This window comes from Salarias fasciatus, chromosome 23, assembly GCF_902148845.1.
Source record: "Salarias fasciatus chromosome 23, fSalaFa1.1, whole genome shotgun sequence".
NCBI classification, from domain to species: Eukaryota; Metazoa; Chordata; class Actinopteri; order Blenniiformes; family Blenniidae; genus Salarias; species Salarias fasciatus.
In genome coordinates, this window is record NC_043766.1 from 22,029,770 (window position 1) to 22,050,410 (window position 20,641).

At 39.6% G+C, this 20,641-nt stretch overlaps 1 protein-coding gene across 8 annotated transcripts in view; it reads left to right on the top strand.

Moving 5' to 3' along the window:
- Window positions 1–3,210: 3,210 nt before the first annotated feature.
- The window catches only part of celf5a (cugbp, Elav-like family member 5a), a 194,631-nt gene continuing 177,200 nt past the window's right edge, over window positions 3,211–20,641 (top strand). For 3 of the 8 annotated variants that reach the window (XM_030082624.1, XM_030082625.1, XM_030082630.1), the window contains exon 1: window positions 3,212–3,681. In XM_030082624.1, coding sequence (XP_029938484.1) covers window positions 3,324–3,681 — 358 coding nt within the window. In that variant the 5' untranslated portion in view covers window positions 3,212–3,323. Of the gene's footprint in view, window positions 3,682–20,641 lie in introns of all 8 variants that reach the window. The other 5 variants (XM_030082627.1, XM_030082631.1, XM_030082632.1 and 2 more) reach the window with 3 other exon arrangements.

The window sequence follows — 20,641 nt, forward strand, 5'->3', positions numbered from 1 at the left end:
ACACAGTGATGCAGATATTGGGAAGTCGGAGTTCTGTGAGGGCACCCCTGTGGTGCCGCTCCTCCATAAGTGAAGCAGTTGCAGCAGCAGCCAACAGTATTGATTCACCTTGCAGCCTTGAGCCTGCTGTCACGGACAGTATATCACTTCATTTAATCCACTGTTAAAAGACTGTAATTACAAATCTGTCCTGCAGATGTATTTTATTTCAAAGGTTTTATTGTGGAGGTGCAAATCAAACAGTTTTGTTATGCAATTACTTTATTCACATTTATTCCGATTTTGGTATTAAATTTTAGTGAAGGGTTTAAATCAGAGTGCTATTGACAGAGTCTGCAAAAGAGAAGGCAAATGATGCAAATAAACCCTCTCATGGGGGATTATCCGGTGTGCTATTTGAAAAGTACTTACAGTAAGTCTCTTAATTGTGGTTAATGTTTGTTAGTCCCTTGACTCTATCTGCTGACTGATACACACTTTTTTTTTTTTCTAAAACAGCATATGGAGGGTGAATTGTTCTGGCAAGAAAATGCTCAGATGAGTCAAAATTTAGTTGATAAGAGCTCAGATTTGGATTTACCATTAAGTGATTTAAAACAAATCAATCAATCCTCCTCAAACAGATCAACAACCGATTGCAGTATTTTAGCATGACAAGCATGTAATCAATAGACGTGTCCAAATGTGTAGCTATGTGTGTCCTCTGTTTGCTAAAATAGAGGACACAAACATGCTAAAAAATGGATGTCATTTGACATGTGCCTCAAAGCTTAACATCAGAAATTTAACATCATGTCTGCACGAGTTCTTTAGGTGGCGTCGGACCCAATACACGATAATTGTGTTGGTATCTTGGCATCCCTAATTTTATAAAGAAATTTCATATTTTTTCAAATCTTTTTGTATTCAAAATTTTGTACTATTTTCATAATTGTATGTCTCATATTGTTTTTGTTTTAAAATGTGTATATTTATGGCCTGAGCCCATATGCCACTACCACAGTTTGAGAATGATGGGACTAAAATCCTCAAACATTCACAAACTGTCACATATTCTAAAACTCTCACATATTTCAAATCTGTCACACACTCTAAAACTGTCACACATTTAAAAAAGTCATTTATTCTTAAACTTCATAAAACTCTCACACATTTGAAACCTGTCTAACGTTCTGAAACAGAGATTGTCACACTTTTCACAGTTTGTTCTACCTGAGAAAATGTCGCGCTTTACAATATTATACCTGACTTGAAGTAGTGCAGGCTCATGGACTTTAGATTTATTTACACATTTTAAATAGGGATGCACTGATACCACTTTTCTGAAGAACAACCACAAGTATGAGTTTAGCTACTTGCTTATACTTATGCCAGTATTTTGAATATAAATTTCTGTTTTTTTCCATTCAAAGTTTTGGACTATTCTGATGATTTTAGATATTTTCAAATTATTTTTGCTAAAAAAATATATATATTTTGCCTCCATGCACCACTAGATGAACCATACAGATAGATTTTTCTTTTACTTTCATTTAAATGATATCAATCCAGGAATATACAAAGTGTGTGTGTGTGTGTGTGTGTGTGTGTGTGTGTGTGTGTGTGTGTGTGTGTGTGTGTGTGTGTGTGTGTGTGTGTGTGTGTGTGTGTGTGTTAATTGTGTTGAGCTTGTTAAAGGAAAATTGCATTTAACCTCAACAATAGTTTTACCAGTTTTTAACTTAAATGGTTAACTATAATAGTGTAAAAGATACTCCATTAAAAATGAATTTTAATTAAAGTTACTGCTAACTACTTTTAATTTGTCTTCTTTTTATCTGTCTACTTTTAATTGTCTTCATGATGTCAGTGTGAATAGAATAATCTTGCTGTATAGTTTGAATGTGACACATGAGCTGTCGACATTGTGCGGTCAGTCTGATGATCCAGTGACTTGTGGGTGAAGTTACATCAGTGGGTGTAGAAAGATGTCAATAATAATGTGGAGGCTATCAGGCTGTGAGAGAAATGGATTTATGAACTAGATGAGAAGAAGCAGCAACAAAACAGCTGACATAAACTCCCCACTTGCACACAGCACAGAAGCATTCAGTCCCCATGCATGTAAGATAAACATTCACAGGTGCTACAGACACAACCAAAAGTTTATTTTTACTTACGATTTTTTATCTTTTCCATTGCTGGCAGGAGGATAGAGTTATTCCAGGTGCTCCTCTTCTTCCTCATAAACAGCATTTTATTGCTATATTTCCTTTTATTTCAGTTTCATGTTTTTGAAAGCTAAAAGCTAATAACTAGAACAGCATGAGACAATTTTAAAATTACATTTTTTGAGTTCCACTAACTGAGATTGAGTTTTGTTTTGATACAAGAAATGAGTTCCTTAGCTGTTATAAGTGAGCAATTCATTGTTATTGATTAGACATAGCATAAGAAGTATAAAAGTGTAATATTTCATATACTACATTTTGACAGCACTAGTATTATAATTTTTTAAAACTATATTTGCAGATGTTTTAATAGTTTACAATATCTTAATATTACATGCTTGTAGACAGAACAGTAGAGACATTTGTTATGGCATAGTTTGATTAAAACTTAGAAAGTCTCATATATTTGAAATTTATTTCACTGAAATGTAAATATTTCAATTCCTCTTGTCACTTCAGGTGATAGAAACAAAAAAAAGGCACTTCTCAAAAATTAAAGGTGGGGCTTCTTAAGATAACAAGCCTGGTTTTTCATCGGCAAGAGCAGAACATGTGAGTGTAGAAAAAAGAAGAAACAGAACAAAAAACCTTAACTGTATTCATTCACACCTTTTCAGATGCACCTGAGAATAGCTGTAAAGCATACTAATGTAACACTCTCTCCCCCTGATTTCCTTTGCATCGACAATGTTTAAGTCTTGTGCATGCTGTCTGGGACTTGTAGTTCGTCGTCAAGCCCACTAGGTGCCGCTCTACAGCATCTGTTGTCTTCCCAGCGCTCATTCCACAATATCCATCTCGCTCCGAAACGCGCGCGCGCACACACACACACACACACACACACACACACACACACACACACACACACACACACACACACACACACACACACACACCTCTTTCTTTACCGTGCGTGCGTGCGCGTGTTGTGTACCGGATAGAAAGTCAGCCCAGTTTCCAGCTGAGTGCTTGCTCTCTCACTGTTTGTGTGTGCGTGCGTGCGTGCGTGCGTGCGTGCGTGCGTGTGTGTGTGTGTGTGTGTGTGTGTGTGTGTGTGTGTGTGTGTGTGTGTGTGTGTGCTGTCATTATTATCCACTCTGCTCCCAGCTCAGAATGGCCAGATTCACTCAGACTGAAACAAGAAGGCAGCACCATCCACAGCAGCCCCAGCCCGCTCACTCCAGCCTGGTTTTCACCGGACCGGGCGCATCGCCGACCCCACAGCCGCCGCTCCTTTCCCCACATCAGCACCAGTACCCCAAGATCCCATTTCCGAAACCCATGAACGGCTCAGAACCCATTTCACTTCATCCGGAGAGCGGCAACATGAAAGACCAAGATGCCATTAAGCTGTTTATCGGGCAGATACCTCGGAACTTGGAAGAGAAAGACCTGAAACCCCTGTTTGAACAGTTTGGGAAAATCCACGAACTGACAGTTCTCAAGGACCGATACACCGGCATGCACAAAGGTAACGTGTCGTCCCGCTGATGGCTCCCAGGCCAATAGGAAGCGCAATAGTTGCTTTTTATTATTATTATTATTATTTATTTGAAGCTTTTTTCACGCGACTCACGTCGAGATGGAGGCATTTGCGACTTTTATTCCTCCATCTTCCCCCTGAATTCATTGTCACTCACATCATTGCCTCTCTGTTTTCATCTGACATTCACGTGGGTTGAATTTACGACGAAATCTCTGGTCGACGTGTGTTTTACGTTAAGGAAATGAAGTTGCCGGTCTGATTCCGGCCAGGCAGCGTGTTTGTATCCCTGTCCCGTTTATTTAGCGCGCTTTAAATGCCCTCAAACAGGACACCACGGCTGCTTTTATTCTTTATTTTCATGACAATTGAGAAGTATTTTGCCAACACGCTCCTAAGTGGGGCAGAGGCGCTCAGAAAAAGATGCATTTTTAAAGAGCCTCCTCTTGCCAGCGCCGTCTTTTGCAGTGGGGTGGCATCATTAATTCATCCATATGCTTTCTTTAACATCTCGCCATGTGCACACGAAGCGGGACTGGACGCACAGAAATCAGTTTAATACCACGATGTCTTCAAAGGCGCAAGAACTGTCACAAGATGAGGAAGGTGGCCAAGGAGAGTGGCCAGACATGCTGGAGTCTCCAGCTGAAATGGGAGAGGAGTGTAAATCCACAGTATTCACTATATGTACAGTGACAACTTCCATGCTCCATAATGAAGTTGGTTAGTGTGGAAATATATTGAGGCGACCACTGTCTGCACAGGAAAGCCTTTTCACTACAGCCTAGGTTTCCTCTTTCACTTTTGATCCTCAGTGCATTCTTTACCATTATTTTTGATCTTTCTGATTTTCATCTAAATGGCCCATCAACTTTTTCATTCAACTTTTTTGTTGTTGGTGGTGTTCCTCCTGGGTTTACGAACAACTCAGTCTTTCCTGGACTAATCTGCTTGAAGTGATCAGTGACGTTTGAATGGCCAGGACAATAACGACTGTAACCACTGTCATCATTATTACCCTCACTGTAATCAAAGTTTTAACTTTCGGACCCATGTGTTCTTCACTCTCCGTAACGCCATATCCAGTATGTGAAGTGAGAACAACAGGGGTCCCATGAAAGTTGTTGATTGCTAAATTTATTGATTGATGCTTGTTTTTATCTATGCGCGTGTTAGATCACCCCATAGATGTCACACATCACTTCACATATGTCACTTTTAGAAGCCACGGCTGTCATTTTGTTACAATATCTGTAGAAAAAGAAAAGCTTCTGTCCAAACTGTACTGCCTCTTGCACTCCTGCAGAGCAGATGTTGATATGTTAGGGATGTTAGCACAGGAGATAAGCCGTTTATTGCCGTGACATTTAGAAAAGACAAATGACAATGTATGACAGTAATGTAAATGTCATTTGCAAACATTGCAAACCTTGTCAGATCGCATATGAAGTTGGCATCAGAAGAAATTAAATTTGTTAGTATTACAAAGGTCGTGCACAGCTGCCAGTAAGCACTTAAACAGACCTAGTTTGATCACTGAAGCATCATATTTATCCAGGGTTTTCCGTGAATACTGAATGCAGATACCCTTAGATCTAATGCTGTGAGTTGTATTAAGACATTAATTTCCTCAAGCTTCTAAAGTGGATGTCGTTTTTTTTTTTTTTTCTTTTAACTTTCTCATTCATGTGAATTGATTTGAATGTAGGGTTTGTTTGTGCTTGTGTGTATGCATTCGCGAAAAGGTAATTGCCCTGTGTTGCATAATGATTGCAGCATTTGGCTCTTGTGTGTGACTTTCACCTCTTCATGGTGTCTGGGGATATAAGTTTAAATATAGACACACACACACGCACACACAATTCTCTGATTAGTGTATATTACTGAAATGAGATGTCACAACTGGAGCACTGCTATGAATTCTGTAGGTTACAGGACGTAGTTGTGAAAGTAATAAATTAATGCCAAAATGCTTCTCTTATTTGGAAATCTTTTCTGTAATTTTAACAATATAACCTTGGACATTTAAATATATTTAGGAGCAAAAGCCTTGAAAGATCTTTTACCGTTGAAGTCAGTAATGTGATGTGCAGTCTGCTTTTGAGAGAGACTGTATGATCAACTTTTTTGGCACAAGAAGACTTTTTAGAAGTCCCTTTAAAAGAGAAGTATTTGACAATGAAAACAAAAGCTTGTGAACTTAATAGTGAGTGAATGTGAAAATCTGACTTTGTTCATTTTTTTGATCAAAGTGAAAGTTAACATTACAAACACATGACTGCAATAATAAATGTCCAAGTGAGTGTTTATCATTATTCAATACTGCTTCATTTCAAATAAGCTTAGTTTAGTCAAATGAAATTACTTAATATGTAATGTAGATCGGCTAAACAATTAACGAAAAGAATATTACAACTGCATATCTCATTGATCTCTGATGAGGATATTTTATAGTTGATTGTGTTAATTTGCAGAGAAGGATTATCTGGCATGCATCCTGATGGAAACACTCGCAACAACATTCACAAAGTATGAACGGAGGGATATACACACGCACGCACAGCATTCTCTATGATACCAAGTGTTGTCATTGCATGTCCTCTGTCATTTTGATTTCCATTTCATCCACATTGTGCTTTGTTTGTTTATTATTTCCTCTTTTCTTATGCAACTACTTTCTCCCTTGGTAATCCATGAGGGAAAACATGGAATTAGTTTGTAAAGCGTGATAATAATGCATGGCCATAATAACTTGACTCAAGAGGATTAGCAAATGTGCATTGTCTGAAGCAGCACTCTCTTGGGTGATCAGCTGGTTGCCTCCCTTAACAGTGGCTGCCTCTGCCAATTAAAAATTCAGTCTAGTCTGCTTCTTCAAATGATTAATTCTGCCCACGCTGTCGATGGCCTGCCAATTATTGTCGCCCAATTGGTATTAATAGGTAGAGGATTTCCTGATGTTGAATTTATCACATACTGTGAAAACTTCTCTCTTTGGCACTAATTAGCTTCTGCTTTTAGCACATGCAGAACGTTCGCATTGGTGTTTTGGCATGTGGATGTATTAAGGACTCCTATTAGTTCTTTTTGCTTGTTTTGTTTATTTCGTCAAATTGACTTCTCTTGCAATTGAATACATTCATGTTCATTATAAACATTGACAAAAAGGATCCTTCTAATTCTAATATATGCAACCTCTTGTGGTCCTACAGAATATAACTGAAACACCGGGAGTTTGTATGAAGAGAAAGAGCTGTCCCAGAGAGGCTTGGGCCAGATCTGTCCCTGCCAGATGTGGACTGAAAATCTGCATTTTGGTTCAGTTTTTTAATAGGCAACATATAAGTTTGTCTCTGCTGGTGATCTGTGAAACTTAAAATAACAACCAGTAAGCCCAACAGAAAGTAGTCAGTTTTCCACATATGCACTAAAAGAAAAAGAAAAAAAAAGGTTTCCAGTACAGGTGACAGAATCATACACAGAAGCTTATATGTTTTCATGTCCTGTGTGAAACCAAATCAAAATGTTGAACTAATTAAATTGTGCACGTTAACTCATGCAGGTTTTTAACCGTCTCAACTAATTCGACACATGCAATGCTGATTTATAGTTATGCATTTATTTAAACATTTATCATAATCTTTTTCAATTGTTATTGACATGTGAGCTTAATTCAAACGGATGTGGGGTGACTCTGAAGGTCCAGTTCACCTAATACACTTATTCTTTGTTTGTTTTGGATTGTATATGTATTTCCTGATTCCAAATGTTGCAGTAGATTTGATTTTCTCCTGAATGAATAAAACAGGACTGTGGTGTCAACACCTATTCAACAAACTGATGCTCATCAGAATGTATCTCTATGAATAAAGGGATGCTTATTTATTAAAAGTTATCATTTGTAGACAGAGGGAGCTGGAAACTATTGTTATGATGTTAAGTAATATGCACTCACATCTGTGAAGAGGCAAATATGTCAGTCAACACAGCAGACAGACAAACAGACAAGACAAGACAATTCCAGTGCTGCTCCAGTCTGCTGGCCAGCGCAGCTTAGGTGTCAATATTAAGCTAGTGTTAATGCATTTATTAATGGGGATATTGCCATAGACCCTGGCCAAGCAGAAGCACATTAATTCACAGAATAATGTAATGAAATATTTATTTAAATTTTTATTTTTTACTCTCTGAGCCAGTCTGATGGATAGGCTTTCTCTCTGGATTGTCCTCTCGCTAAAGGGGAGGGAAGGAAAAAAGCCAAAGCACTTGGAATACAGCATCTGCACGAAACCATGCTTACATATTATGAGCCTCGCTTCTCCTCCGTGAAGTACGGTACTATTTTAAAGGCAGGAGCATTGATTAAAACAAGCGCTGGCTTATTGAAGCGCATCTCTCCTTTTTGATTTTATGAAAGTGTGAGCATGGCTGCATGTCTCCATATTGTCTGTGCCTGATGGAAAGTGTCAAAGATCATGGCAGTGCTGTAGGACAGCAACTCCCTTGAGGAAACAGATGGGATAAATTCACTTCCAGAGCAGTAGATGTGACATGGTTGTTACATACTCAACACATCGGATATCATTACTAATTAAATTGAGATTGTTGTAATTGATGCCCTTGACAGTATTGCTAATGAACTTTAATTTTAAAAGGTTTTAAGAAAAGTAAACCTAATATCTCCTCAGTTTGTGATTACTGAAACAGAGGGAAAAACAATTCACAGCTTCCTTGCAGTTTCACGTAGCGATTCGATTTAACAAATTCAGAATAAAATCTTCTGTCAGGGCAAGTGAGTGAAGGCCACCGAGCCAAGCTAATGCAGCAACAACGCTCGCTTCGCAATCTTTAAACGTCTGTAAATATTGTAATAAGCAACAGGGTTTTCCTCATAAAAGATGCAGCAGCTCAACTGATACTGACAGGCGCTATGGGCCTTGACTTCAGGATGAGGAGTGCTGCCTCTCTCCCCCTTCGCTCTTTTCCGTTGGTTTCCCAAGGAGATTGGCAATCTTAGATGCTGACAAGGCCACACTCTGCTGGAGGTGAGTGTCTGAGCACTAGACTCACCTGACTTTTATTCTGTCTCCACTTCGTTCTCCCTTAATCCCCGCACAAGAGAGCCTTTGAGATGGATTGATTTCCTGTGTCAATGCAGCATTCATCATAGCTTGCAGTATATTATACTTTCAGTGTATTAGAAGTTCTGGTATTTCATGACCTTTGTGGAATATGTTTGTTCTTAATGGGTGCCTGGAGCAGAGGTATTCATGGAAGGATTTACAGTGGCATCTATGGAAACATCAAGTATCTCTGTCAGAGAAATTCAAATATGAAGTGCAAGCCACCCTTTTTTTTTAATCAGGAAGAATTAAAAAAACCCCAATTCTTCGTGCTTTTCAGGTTTGATGTTTTTGTGTGTTTTTTTTAAGACACCCAAAAAAGTTTATCCTGTTCCCATTTCAGATACATTCTCTAATGAGTTGTGTTGACAATTTTATTCAATTACAAGGTCTCCAGCCACATCCCATCTGTTGCTTTTAATAAAACTGATTAATGAGGTAAACTTGAATTCACTGAAATTGCTAGAAAAAATTCAGTCCATTTCTGTTAGCTACCGTCAGTATTTTCAGGAGAAGGAAGATTCGTGAGCTGAATTATTTTTGGTGTGTTGCAGGTCACATTTTTTCTTCTAAAGGTGGAGTTGGCAGAGGCGTACCGCCTTCTTGCTCATGCACAAAGGTCACAGCTATTTCCTTAGACTAAGTAGAAGGATAGAAGCCTATCTATTTTGTATGGGTAGCTTAGCCGAGAGTGCCATTGCCTACAGAGCAGAGTACTCCTATGAAGGGGGGTATATAAAGGCACAGAGGGAGAAAGGGAGGGGGTTTGGCAGGAGGGGGTGGGTGGTTTATGTTAGAAAAGCGCAAGCTCTTTAATGTTGTGTTTGAGCCTGGCTGGGCACAGATTCATTTTAGAAGGAAAATGAAATAACAAGGGAGAGGGGAGAGAAAGAGATTTTAATGCAATGTTTTGTGATAATCCCTCTCCATTTTGGAATGGTTCAGGAGAACTCATGCGATAAAGCCTTGTACAAGCCTGGAAAATAATAAGTTATTTGTCTTGCCTTATAGTACTGTGCCCTTGGAGGGCTCGCTAACCCCCGTGTTTTGGCCAAAAAACAATCACAGATTAGTCAAGCTGTCACATCTCTCTGATTGCCAAGTGTTTGAGCCCTTCATGTTGGTGTGAATGAACAATGCATAAATGTCATACATGGATCTGCCTGAGCATGCAAGGGAGAACAAAGCTTTGTGGACATGACTTAGCACTGTCACCCAATTCCTCTCTGTCATGCAGCCCAGTGTGACAGAGAGCAATTGGACAGGGGAGGATGCTGCGTGTATGCAGCGGGACCCACAAGCCAAATGACAGACAGACACATGACACAAAACAATGGATTTAAGGACGGATGGATAAATGTAGGGGAAGAGATGGAGTGTGTGTCAGAGTTGCTGAAACAAATGGTGGAGTAGAGTGATGGTTGAGGTAGGGATATGGAGGACACCCCTGACAGTCCGGGTGCTGCTTGGACACCAGAGTAAGTGGAGGATGGAGGAGCAGAACACTGATCACCAATAAAAACACTACTGTGATGCTATTACTGTCAGAGCAAGTATGTGACTGACCTGACAGGTGATTTACTATCTAATAGGTTTTTTGTTCTTACTAATTAGATGTAAATTACAATAATAGAGCTCATGCGAGTTGCCAACACAACCCCAAAACTAAAATATGACTTTGGGACAGCATTGCTGTTGCTTTGTTTGGGTTCACTAAATGGGGAAATTAGGACAACTCTAAGCTCCACTATGAACATTTGTTTGTGCAGATATTAAGCAATTCCCCAAATGTTCGGAAGACACATTTTAGTTCGGAAAATGTCTATGAATGCTCAGGTCCGTGAGGGATGTGTGAAGATACATGCTGCTCAGCACGGATATAAATAGAAATTCTGTGGTATTTCTGAAAATAGGTTAAGCTGCCATTGCTGCACTGCTGGCATGACATCACTGATTGCCTGCCAGCTTCCCCCAAAAGACTGCTCCCATACTGTGCTCAAAAGGAGGGGGAGAACGAGCGAGAGACAGGGGGAGCATCTGTGGGTGACTGCAGGACCACGTCCTAGTGTGTTCCTCTGCCTTCCCTCAAACCCCGGTCCCCTTCCACTGCTGAGCCCCCCTCGCATTCATTTCCAGCTATCTTTCTCACTGAAGAAGTGACACTGTAGCCAACAGTCTCTGTGCTTTATTGCCAGTGACATAAAGACTGGCCAGAGGCTTTGTACTGGTGATGTATCACATCCACACTTTTTTTGTGTGTCCGATACGAGCACATTTGTATGCCAGATAGTGCAGAAGCATGAGATGAAACGGGGAATTTGTGTTTCTTTTTTGATGATCAAATGCTAATTTGGTTGAATGAGCAGAGTATATGGACTTCATGTGAGTTCCAACATGGCACCTGATCTGTGCTTCACTGTCGAACAGTGAATCTGGCTCTGTTATAAAAAGACTGCTCAAATTAATTAATGGCTGATGGATTTTCATATCTATCTTATTTGCCCTTACGTATTCAATTCAGAGGATCTTTTTAAAATCCATTTATCTATTGGTTGGCCATTAGCAGAGAGATATTTTTGGAATTCTCCGGACTGTATGTGTTTAATAAGAAATATACGTCAATGCAATTAACATCCTGGTGCTTGCTTGTTAGTCACACTATTAGTGCTAATTATTAGTCATATCCAGCCCACTGACATGAAATAAATAAAAGAAGAAAGCTTGTAGAAGGAAAAAATTTCTTATCTATTTATTTGTCACCATGCAATTTACTGTTATTGCATTTAGCAGCACAGCGGTTTTCCATCAGACATACAATAAAAGGAGAGGTGAAGCAGCTTCAAAAGGCAGAGATGTAACTTAATATTTTGTTTATAAAGTTGTATGCCAGCAAGTGACATGTGGTCATTGGAGGCAGGGGAGATTACTTTTTGGTGTCCCATATCTGTTCATATGCTCACATATAGAGATCAATCTTTTTTCTAGCAGCACAGATGAAGTCCTAATGAATGAAAAAAGCTGTGTTTTAAAATAACATCTTTCTATGAATGACAATCATCATTTATGTTAAAGTTATCATAAGGGGGTGATTTGGAACCTCCGGGTGGTGAGGGCTTGGAAGGATCTGTCAGAGAAATCTTGGGACCTTCCTTTTCCTGCATAGAAAAAAATAAAAATCATAACAAGTGGAAGGTATTCCATCCATCCACCCATTCATCTTATATACTGCGTATAGTTTTGATGCTTTTGCAGATCTTACATTAGGTGAATGCAAAGTGTCCAGGATGTGTTATAGCAACAAATGTATGTCTGTATTTTTTGTGTATGTGTGTGTGTGTACGATGTATGATCGAGAGTGAGAGAGAGAGAGAGGGAGAGGGAGCGAGAGAGCGAGAGAGAGAGAGAGAGAGAGAGGGTTTTTGATTCGATCTCACCTCCTGTACAGTGCATCTCGTCTTCATCTTCACTTAGATCAGTCCATCTGAGCAACCTTTGAGCTTTTGAAGTGGTTCCTTTCAAGGTAACTTTCAGTTTGTAAAATCATAGTGACTGACAGCCTGATTCGTCTTGTAGTCCACTGTCAGTTTTGAGCTGCCAGTCATTTATGATTGTGGGTTTGCTGTGATCAGCTGGTCTGTCTCATAGATTTTAGTGCGTTTTCCCTTTACAAAGACATATATTGAAAGGAATATTGCATCAAATGTGCCAATCATATGTGTTGAATTTATCCTTTAATCAGTTGAAACTGAATGGAGTTCGGTACTATACAAAGGCAAATGATGTTCCCCAAGCCAAAGGGATTTGACTATTTTCTATGCTGTGATTGCACTTGTTTTTCTTAGAAATTGTTACAGTACATGAAGAGGAGAAGTGCAGTTTTCTGACTTTGAGTTGCAGGGAAGGTGGCTTGGAGAAACTTTTATTGATTTTTGCAAATCCCTTGGCTAGGGCAGATTTGGCTCGAGAAGGGAATGAGGGACATGGGGCCGGACAGACAGGACTTGGCAGGTAAACTCTTGTTGGGTTCCCAGAAGTAACACGGCAGGAGGCAGTAAGTGTGAACCTACACATTATTTACAGCTCCGTGAAACTCTATCCATTAACAGTGTCAATTAGCTTGCTCATCAGGGATGCAGGGCAGTAGATGTATTTATAGATTGAGTCATGGCTCTAATAGTGAAAGAGTAATGAAGTACTTAGATAGTCAACAAAAGTCAAGCCTTACTTTAAAGGCTCGGGTGAGGTGGAGGATGCCAAAGTGCTGTACTGTTCGTGTTATCCAGGCACACGTTGAAAGAGGTCCAGCCAACGAGGCAATGGACAGCCGGCTGTAATCTATCATGTCACCTACTAAAACTGCAGCAGCTGCCAAACAGCATTATCCTTGCAACTTTATCAAGAACAAGTGTGAACGACATTTTTAAACCTTTATGTAGGAATTCCTGCATTCAACTCAGTGGGAATATACAGTATATGTGGCACCCCTTGTTCTTTCAAAGAAATGTTTAACTTAAAAAAAAGATGAACAATACATTGAGAATGCACTGCTGTCAAATTCTGTCTCCTTGCGTTATGATACCTTTCTCGCCTTCATTTTGATCCAGAAACATATATGTAACAGATACAGAGACTCACGTTTGCACACTGACTCACACAAATGCACATTCAGATAATCCCTTGAGGTGTGCTGCCTATGGATCTGTTTGACTGTTTCTCGGGGGCTAGTGTAGTCCATGTGAGTGAGTAGCAACAAATCAATGGGTGAGGTCTCCTACTCAAGGGTCAAAGAGGCTACCCAGGGAGGGTGTGGGGACTATTTCTTTCTCTCATGATAGACACCGTTGCTCCTCAGTGGTTTCCAGTGTTCATCCCCCTACCAAACTGCCTATTGCTCAAGGTGAAGAAGCGGTGGGAGGGGCAGAGAAAGGAGAAATGGAGGGGGATTTGGAGCCAGTTGCAGCAGAGCTGAAGGAGTGTAGTGATTGATGAAGATGTGATGGAAAAGTGTAGTGAGATTCGCGATTGGGAGATGTTGACTGAACAGAATTACTGGCTCCCTTTAAGGTGATTGTCTGACTTAATTAAGGTTTACAGGTTACGCTAGGCTACTGCTTTTATTACACCATCATTACAAGCCCATTAGGCTCAGGCAGAGAAAATATTGTTGTCAGAACAATGACTGAGAGCATTGTGAGAAGGCCCTGCCAACTCCTGCTGTTCTTCTTTATCAAACGTCTGTCTTTGCTCAGCCTGAACAGTTTGAGAATATTTTTTTAAATAAGGGAGTGATTTTATGGAGCAAAAATATTCTCTCTGACCAAACTGATAGCCCCCTTTTTGGTCAGTTGAAACCCCCTGCCTCCCTGACCACCAATGATTTAGCTTATAATCACTTTGTATCAGTGCTGATAATGAGTATGTCAGCTTTCTGCCCCTCTAAAAAGCTATCATGTCCCCCAGAGTCCCATATTGCTGTAAGTGAAGTGTGCAAGCAATCTGCTGACAATGATAGCATTTTCCAAAGGGTGTGAATGATGAGGGACGCTGTAGACCAGGCCGATGGCTGGACCGGCTCACTCTCTGCTACCTTTACACCTTCTGGCCAAGGAAATACCACAGTGAGAGCCTGTTCACACTTTTTCATTACGCCGGGGCTGTTCGGCTCCTGTGGGAAAAGGATGGAGAGAAGTGGACCAAAGAGGATATGAGAAGATGGAGTTCAGAATGAGGGTGTAGTTTAAACCAACCAAGAGTTCCAGGTCTATTTTCATATTTGACCATTCCGTAGGGCACAGTTTACTCTCGGTGCCAAAATAGAAGTCCGGCGTTCATTCTGAGCTGTAGTTTTTGATGCCAGAGCAGTCAGCCATCATCTTGAAAATACAACTGTTAAGCATTAGTTCTGAATGTTATCAAAGAAATTATTATGATTTCAGTGCTTTTTCAGGTTTCCATCTTCATAATCTCAGTTGTAGTGTTGACATTTTGTATTTATAACGTCTGTCATCTTCTGTGCTCTGTTGTGATTAAATGTGTTGAACATGAAATAAGCAAGTTTGTTTGCATCCTGGTTTTTTTTTTTAGATTTCATATGTCCTCCTAACCTTTTTAGACGGGGGTTGTTGTGTAAGTAAGACACAGCAGCATGAGAGCCAAGCACCCACGTTTTGACTACCTGAGCTTTGTCAACTAATCTTGCCTTTGCTCTTTATGAATGCAGTCATTCATTCAAAGCAGGAGAACGTGATTTCAACACAGATAAAGGTCTCATATCTTTTGTAACCTCAAACCCTGTTCAAAAACTTTATTCAATGGCAAACATAAAGTAATGACAGATGATTTGTCTATGGAGTTGAGTTTGCGATAGTTAGCTATGAGATGTTCAAGATTTCTGTCAGTACTGTGGCAATGCAGTGGATCTCAGCACTGACATACTGCTTTTTAAATCAAGAATGTGACAGGGGTTTAAATTCTAAAAAAAAACCAAAAAAACTATATACACCTTAAATTTTAAGAAAAAAATAAACAATAAGTTCAAACAACCAAAAAGGAAAAAAAGGAGAATTTCCTTTGTATAACCACAGTTAATACTAATGAAACTAATTAACTTCGCCCAGTCACACATAATGGCCCACGAGAAACACATTCACTGGGATTACAATAACTTTAATTTATCAGATCTGATACGTGTGCCAGATTTTGAGGTCTGACAACAGTGACCTTATTTCTATATAAGATACTAAACATGGAACCTGGTGAGATATCATATTTAGCTTTCTGAGTTGTGATGAGATCTGTATAGCATCAGCATGCAAGCCTCAGAAACTCAGACGACTCAGAGGAATATTCTGAATACAATTTGCGGACACCTGACTGAGTCAGCCAAATGTCAGGGATCCAAAGTAAATTGGTGAGCCTGGTGATCATAAGCTAGTTGGACGTTGTTAACAAGCCACTCAGAGGCTTAACAATGCTTGTATTTTTTTGGGACACATGTTGTTTTAAATAGAGAACGCTGATTACAAAACAGGCTTTGATCTTTCCGCTGTACTGGATATGAAATCCTAAAAAGAGGTGTTGTCTTTATACCCTTCCTGTATAGAAAAAATGCTGCGATTGGCAGAAATTGTATTAATCTAAATATCTACAAAACAAGGACAATAAATATACTGACAAAAACAATATTGATAAATAATTGCAGAAGAAAATCGTCATTTTAAATGGTCTGGATTTGTTCTATTTGATGGTAAAGCTCGTCTCCACTTACAAAGATCACAAAAACACCAGAAAGGATATCTCTACTACATCTCCTGGAATATATCAGGGATCTGTTACTTTTTAACACAGAAGGTCTTGTCCATACATACACTGTAATTATGTAAGTACATCAACATATGGCGGTCTAACATCGTCCCTGCATAAATAGGCCTGGCATGTAAAGTGTGGATAGAAGCAGCTCACATGTGGCTCACAGACCCAGTGGACAGACACACACCAGTGAGCAGGAACGCACTTCTTACTTACTCTGCCTCCCTCTCTCCCCCTGCCTCACTTGCTCACTCTCACTCTCTCCCATGTAAGCCTCTTTAATTACATGCCAATTCAACGCTGCAGAGATTGGGAGACTCAGCCTTATTTCCCAGCACACGCTCCGCACTCTTAAAAATATATCATCAAGAAATAGGAAGTTGGCGTCGGAAATGGAGAGAGGAACGGGGATTCTTCTTTAGGGCTGCAATCAATGTGTGAGATGAAGCTGTTTTAGGTTCCTGTCAGTTGATGCAGAGGATCATCTCTTCACAGTGGGAAGGCTTTCCCCATTGCTGTGTCAGCAGGCTCTGATTACAGTGGCTTTTTGTTGTGTTTCAAACAATTTCATCATACCCCCCACCCCCAACCCCCCCCAACACTCACACTTTTGCTTTTGGTATGCAATGCAGCACTGGCAATTTGTACGTGTTTGGATTCCAATTATGGAGTTGTTAAAGCTTTTTCGCCTGTGGCCTGCAAATTCTTATTAAGCTATACATTAAAGAGCACAGAATCACATTTAAATGGAGTTCATGTTTCTCTTTTGTTTGCCAATGTCGTGGTTGTTATTAATTTATTCTCAATGCTCTATGCATTACAGATTAACAAACAAATCGGGTGTGTGATTGTAATGCAAAATACTTGTTTCTTATTCAGAGATAGGGCCAACATTTGTCAAGTAAACTAACAGCAAACCCATAGAGAGTGAAAGAGAAAGAAAAACGACGACAAGAGTGGAGCCATTCCTTCCATTTCACAAACAAAGTAACAAACAAAAACTCAATATAGTGTCAGTCAGCAGTTTGTAGTACTGCTTTGCAAGTTGACGCAGGAGAAAGGTGGTGAGTTCGACATCAATCTGATTGAGTGATTTACTTGAGGGTGGTCATTGGAAATCATTAGGTTAGGGACGCTGGGACAAGAAAGGTAACATGGTGACACCAGTGCTACTCTCAGCGACCTCAGAGGTCATAACCCCCGAAAGACTATCACTGTCTGTCATTTTGTGCTCCTTTTGACGGTTGGAAGGCACTTTAGAAATAAAATTTGATTGATTGATTGATTAATTGATTGATTTTCATCCTGAAATTCATGGCAGAGTATGGACAAGTCATCTCCAGCAAAAGTAGGAGCTTTACAAAACAGAAAAAAAGCAAAAAACAAAAACAAAATATAAAGTGATGTTGTTAACCCAGCCCTGCATGGTAAAGCTTCATGATTTAATATATCTGAATCAAATGGACGGACTCTCACCAATCTCTGCAGGAGCATTACACATTTCAGGATAATCCAGGCATGAAGCACATGAAACACATTTAACATGCAGCGTTACAATGTCCCCAGATCCAGGAATGACAAATTAGATAAAGACAAAATATTAGATTTATTTTTTGGTATGCCTGAGTATGCAAACCAACACGCCCATGTTGCAAACAAGCAATCTTCAAACAACAAGACAAAACGGTTCCATGTCAGTGTTTAACCCATCTTTTTGATATGGTCTTGCTGAGTTTACAGTGAAGACCTACAAAGTGCAAGGGTCAGTGAAAATGTAAAAAGGTATAAGGACTGTTAAATGTGCTTGTGCTCCAATGCATGATACATGGATGGGCAGACGTGATCCCATATGAAACGAGACAAATGGGTAACGCTTCCTTTTACAGTACGGTAATTACCATGTATTAACAGGGTAATTGCAGGATAAGTACCATGTAATAAGGAGAAGTTACTGTAAAATTACCATGTAATTACAGGGTAACTATGTTGCTTATTACCTAGTACTTTTAGAGTAATTACCAAGCCAATTCCAGGCAAATACCAAGTAACTACCTGGTAGTAAGTATTAATTACTGGATAATTATAATGTATATCGCAACTATGTCGGTAATTGCCAAGTACTTACTAAGTAATTGCTAAGTAATTACCATGTAATCATTGGGAAATGTAGACTTTTTACTAGGTATTACTAGGTACTGCTAGGTGTGTACGCTATGTATTTCCCTATTAGTCAAGTGTTTTTTACTACTTACCTGGTAACTTCTTAGTATTTCCCAGTAACTACAACATTTACCTGGTAATTATGGTTGAACTGTAGACTACTGCAAAGGGAAGTGAGGCCTGTTTCCACACTATTACCTGGTAACTACTTATTCGTTATCCAGGAACTGCAAAAATACCTACGTGGAAATTACATAGTTATTAAAGTGGATTTGTACTGTAAAAGGAAGTGAGGTCTGTTTCCATATTATTACATGGTAATTGCTTATTTGTTACCTAATAAATAGAAAAATATTTACCTGGAAATTACATAGTTATTAAAGTGGATTTGTACTGTAAAAGGAAGTGAGGTCTGTTTCCATGTTATTACATGGTAATTACTCATTTATTACCCAGTAAGTAGAAAAATATTTACCTGGAAATTACATAGTTATTAAAGTGGATTTGTACTGTAAAAGGAAGTGACGTCTGTTTCCATGTTATTACCTGGTAAATACTCAGTATTTAGCTTGTTACTCGGAAACTTTCACATACCCCACACACTTGCACCAAAAATGCATCAAACCCCATCAGTATCTGTGATACAGTCTCTGAACAGCACACTGTATCTGTCAGGAGATCAGAGTTTCCATCAAAACCACATCACCAGCCATCACATTACATTAAGATGAACGCATTATTATTACGCTTCCTCACTCCGAACACCTCACTGTGACAGACATGCAAAAACAAGAGAGCTGCCAAAGATGAACATTTTAATCAACTGGAGTTCAACTTCTTATAAAACAATTTACAAAACAGTGCACATTTTTAGCAGTCAGGCACCTTTTTTTTTTTTTTAAGAAACAGAACAGACTTCTTTTGCAAAAAACAAAATACAAATAACAGTGATAAACAATCACTATAAATCAACATTAATAAGTACACTGCTCCAGTCGTGTGAATTCACATCATCATGTGTTTTCTGCAGACCCGTCTGGTCTACAGGAACCCTTGATCTCCATCATCCCGAATACCCAGGACCGCTGTCGCCAGGTGTTGTTACGTTGTCCACGTCCAGACTTGTACCTCCCTCAGCGTGATGGAAACGAGGACAGCACAACTGTTCCTTCTTAATGCTCAGGGTTTATTCACTGTAACACCCAAACCCCAAACGTGAGAGCTGAAAACATACAAATATACATTTTAATAAACAGAAACTTACACAATAAACAAATATACACATTGCATAAAACACAAATATCTTTAAACCTTCAAATATGCACATGAAACCGACATTACAACCGAAACATTCACCCAAGCCTGAACCACAGCCACCCAGCACCAGCTGCAGAGCTCCACACTACCACCACTAGAATGATCAATAAAACACCAAGAAAAATGGAAATATACACACCTCAGTGGCTGTTTCACACTGTAAGCCGTTTGTTTTTGCTCTTTTTACATACTTTTTGGAGCGTTTTCTCTCTCTCCACGTTTGTGTGCACCACTTAATGTGGTCCTACCCGGAACGTCTGCAGAGGGTTAGTTCCGCCACTCGGTGATATTTATATTTAATTAAATTTCGGTTCTACCTCGACTGAGAGAAAGATTATTTATGGCAGAACGTCTGCAGACACTTGGTGATATGGTGATATTTATATTTAATTAAATTTCGGTTCCTACTCTAATGAGAGAAAGCGTGTTTACGGCGGAACGTTCCGGGTAGGACCACATTAAGTGATGCACAGACAAACGCGGAGAGAGAAAATAAGAACAAAAAACTCCGTGAAAAGAGCAAAAACAAACGGCTTACCTCATTTACAATGTGAAGCAGCCACTGAGGTGTGTATATTTCCGTTTTTCTTGGTGTTTTATTGATCATTCTAGTGGTGGTAGTGTGGAGCTCTGCAGCTGGTGCTGGGTGGCTGTGGTTCAGGCTTGGGTGAATGTTTCGGTTGTAATGTCGGTTTCATGTGCATATTTGAAGGTTTAAAGATATTTGTGTTTTGTGCAATGTGTATATTTGTTTATTGTGTAAGTTTCTGTTTATTAAAATGTATATTTGTATGTTTTCAGCTCTCACGTTTGGGGTTTGGGTGTGATAGTGAATAAACCCTGAGCATTAAGAAGGAACAGTTATGCTGTCCTCGTTTCCATCTCGCCTAGGGAGGTACAAGTCTGGACGTGGACAACGTGACAACACCTGGCGACGGCGGTCCTGGGTATTCGGAATGATGGAGATCAAGGGTTCCTGTAGACCAGACGGGTCGACAGAAAACACATGATGTGAATTCACAAGACTGGAGCAGTGTGCT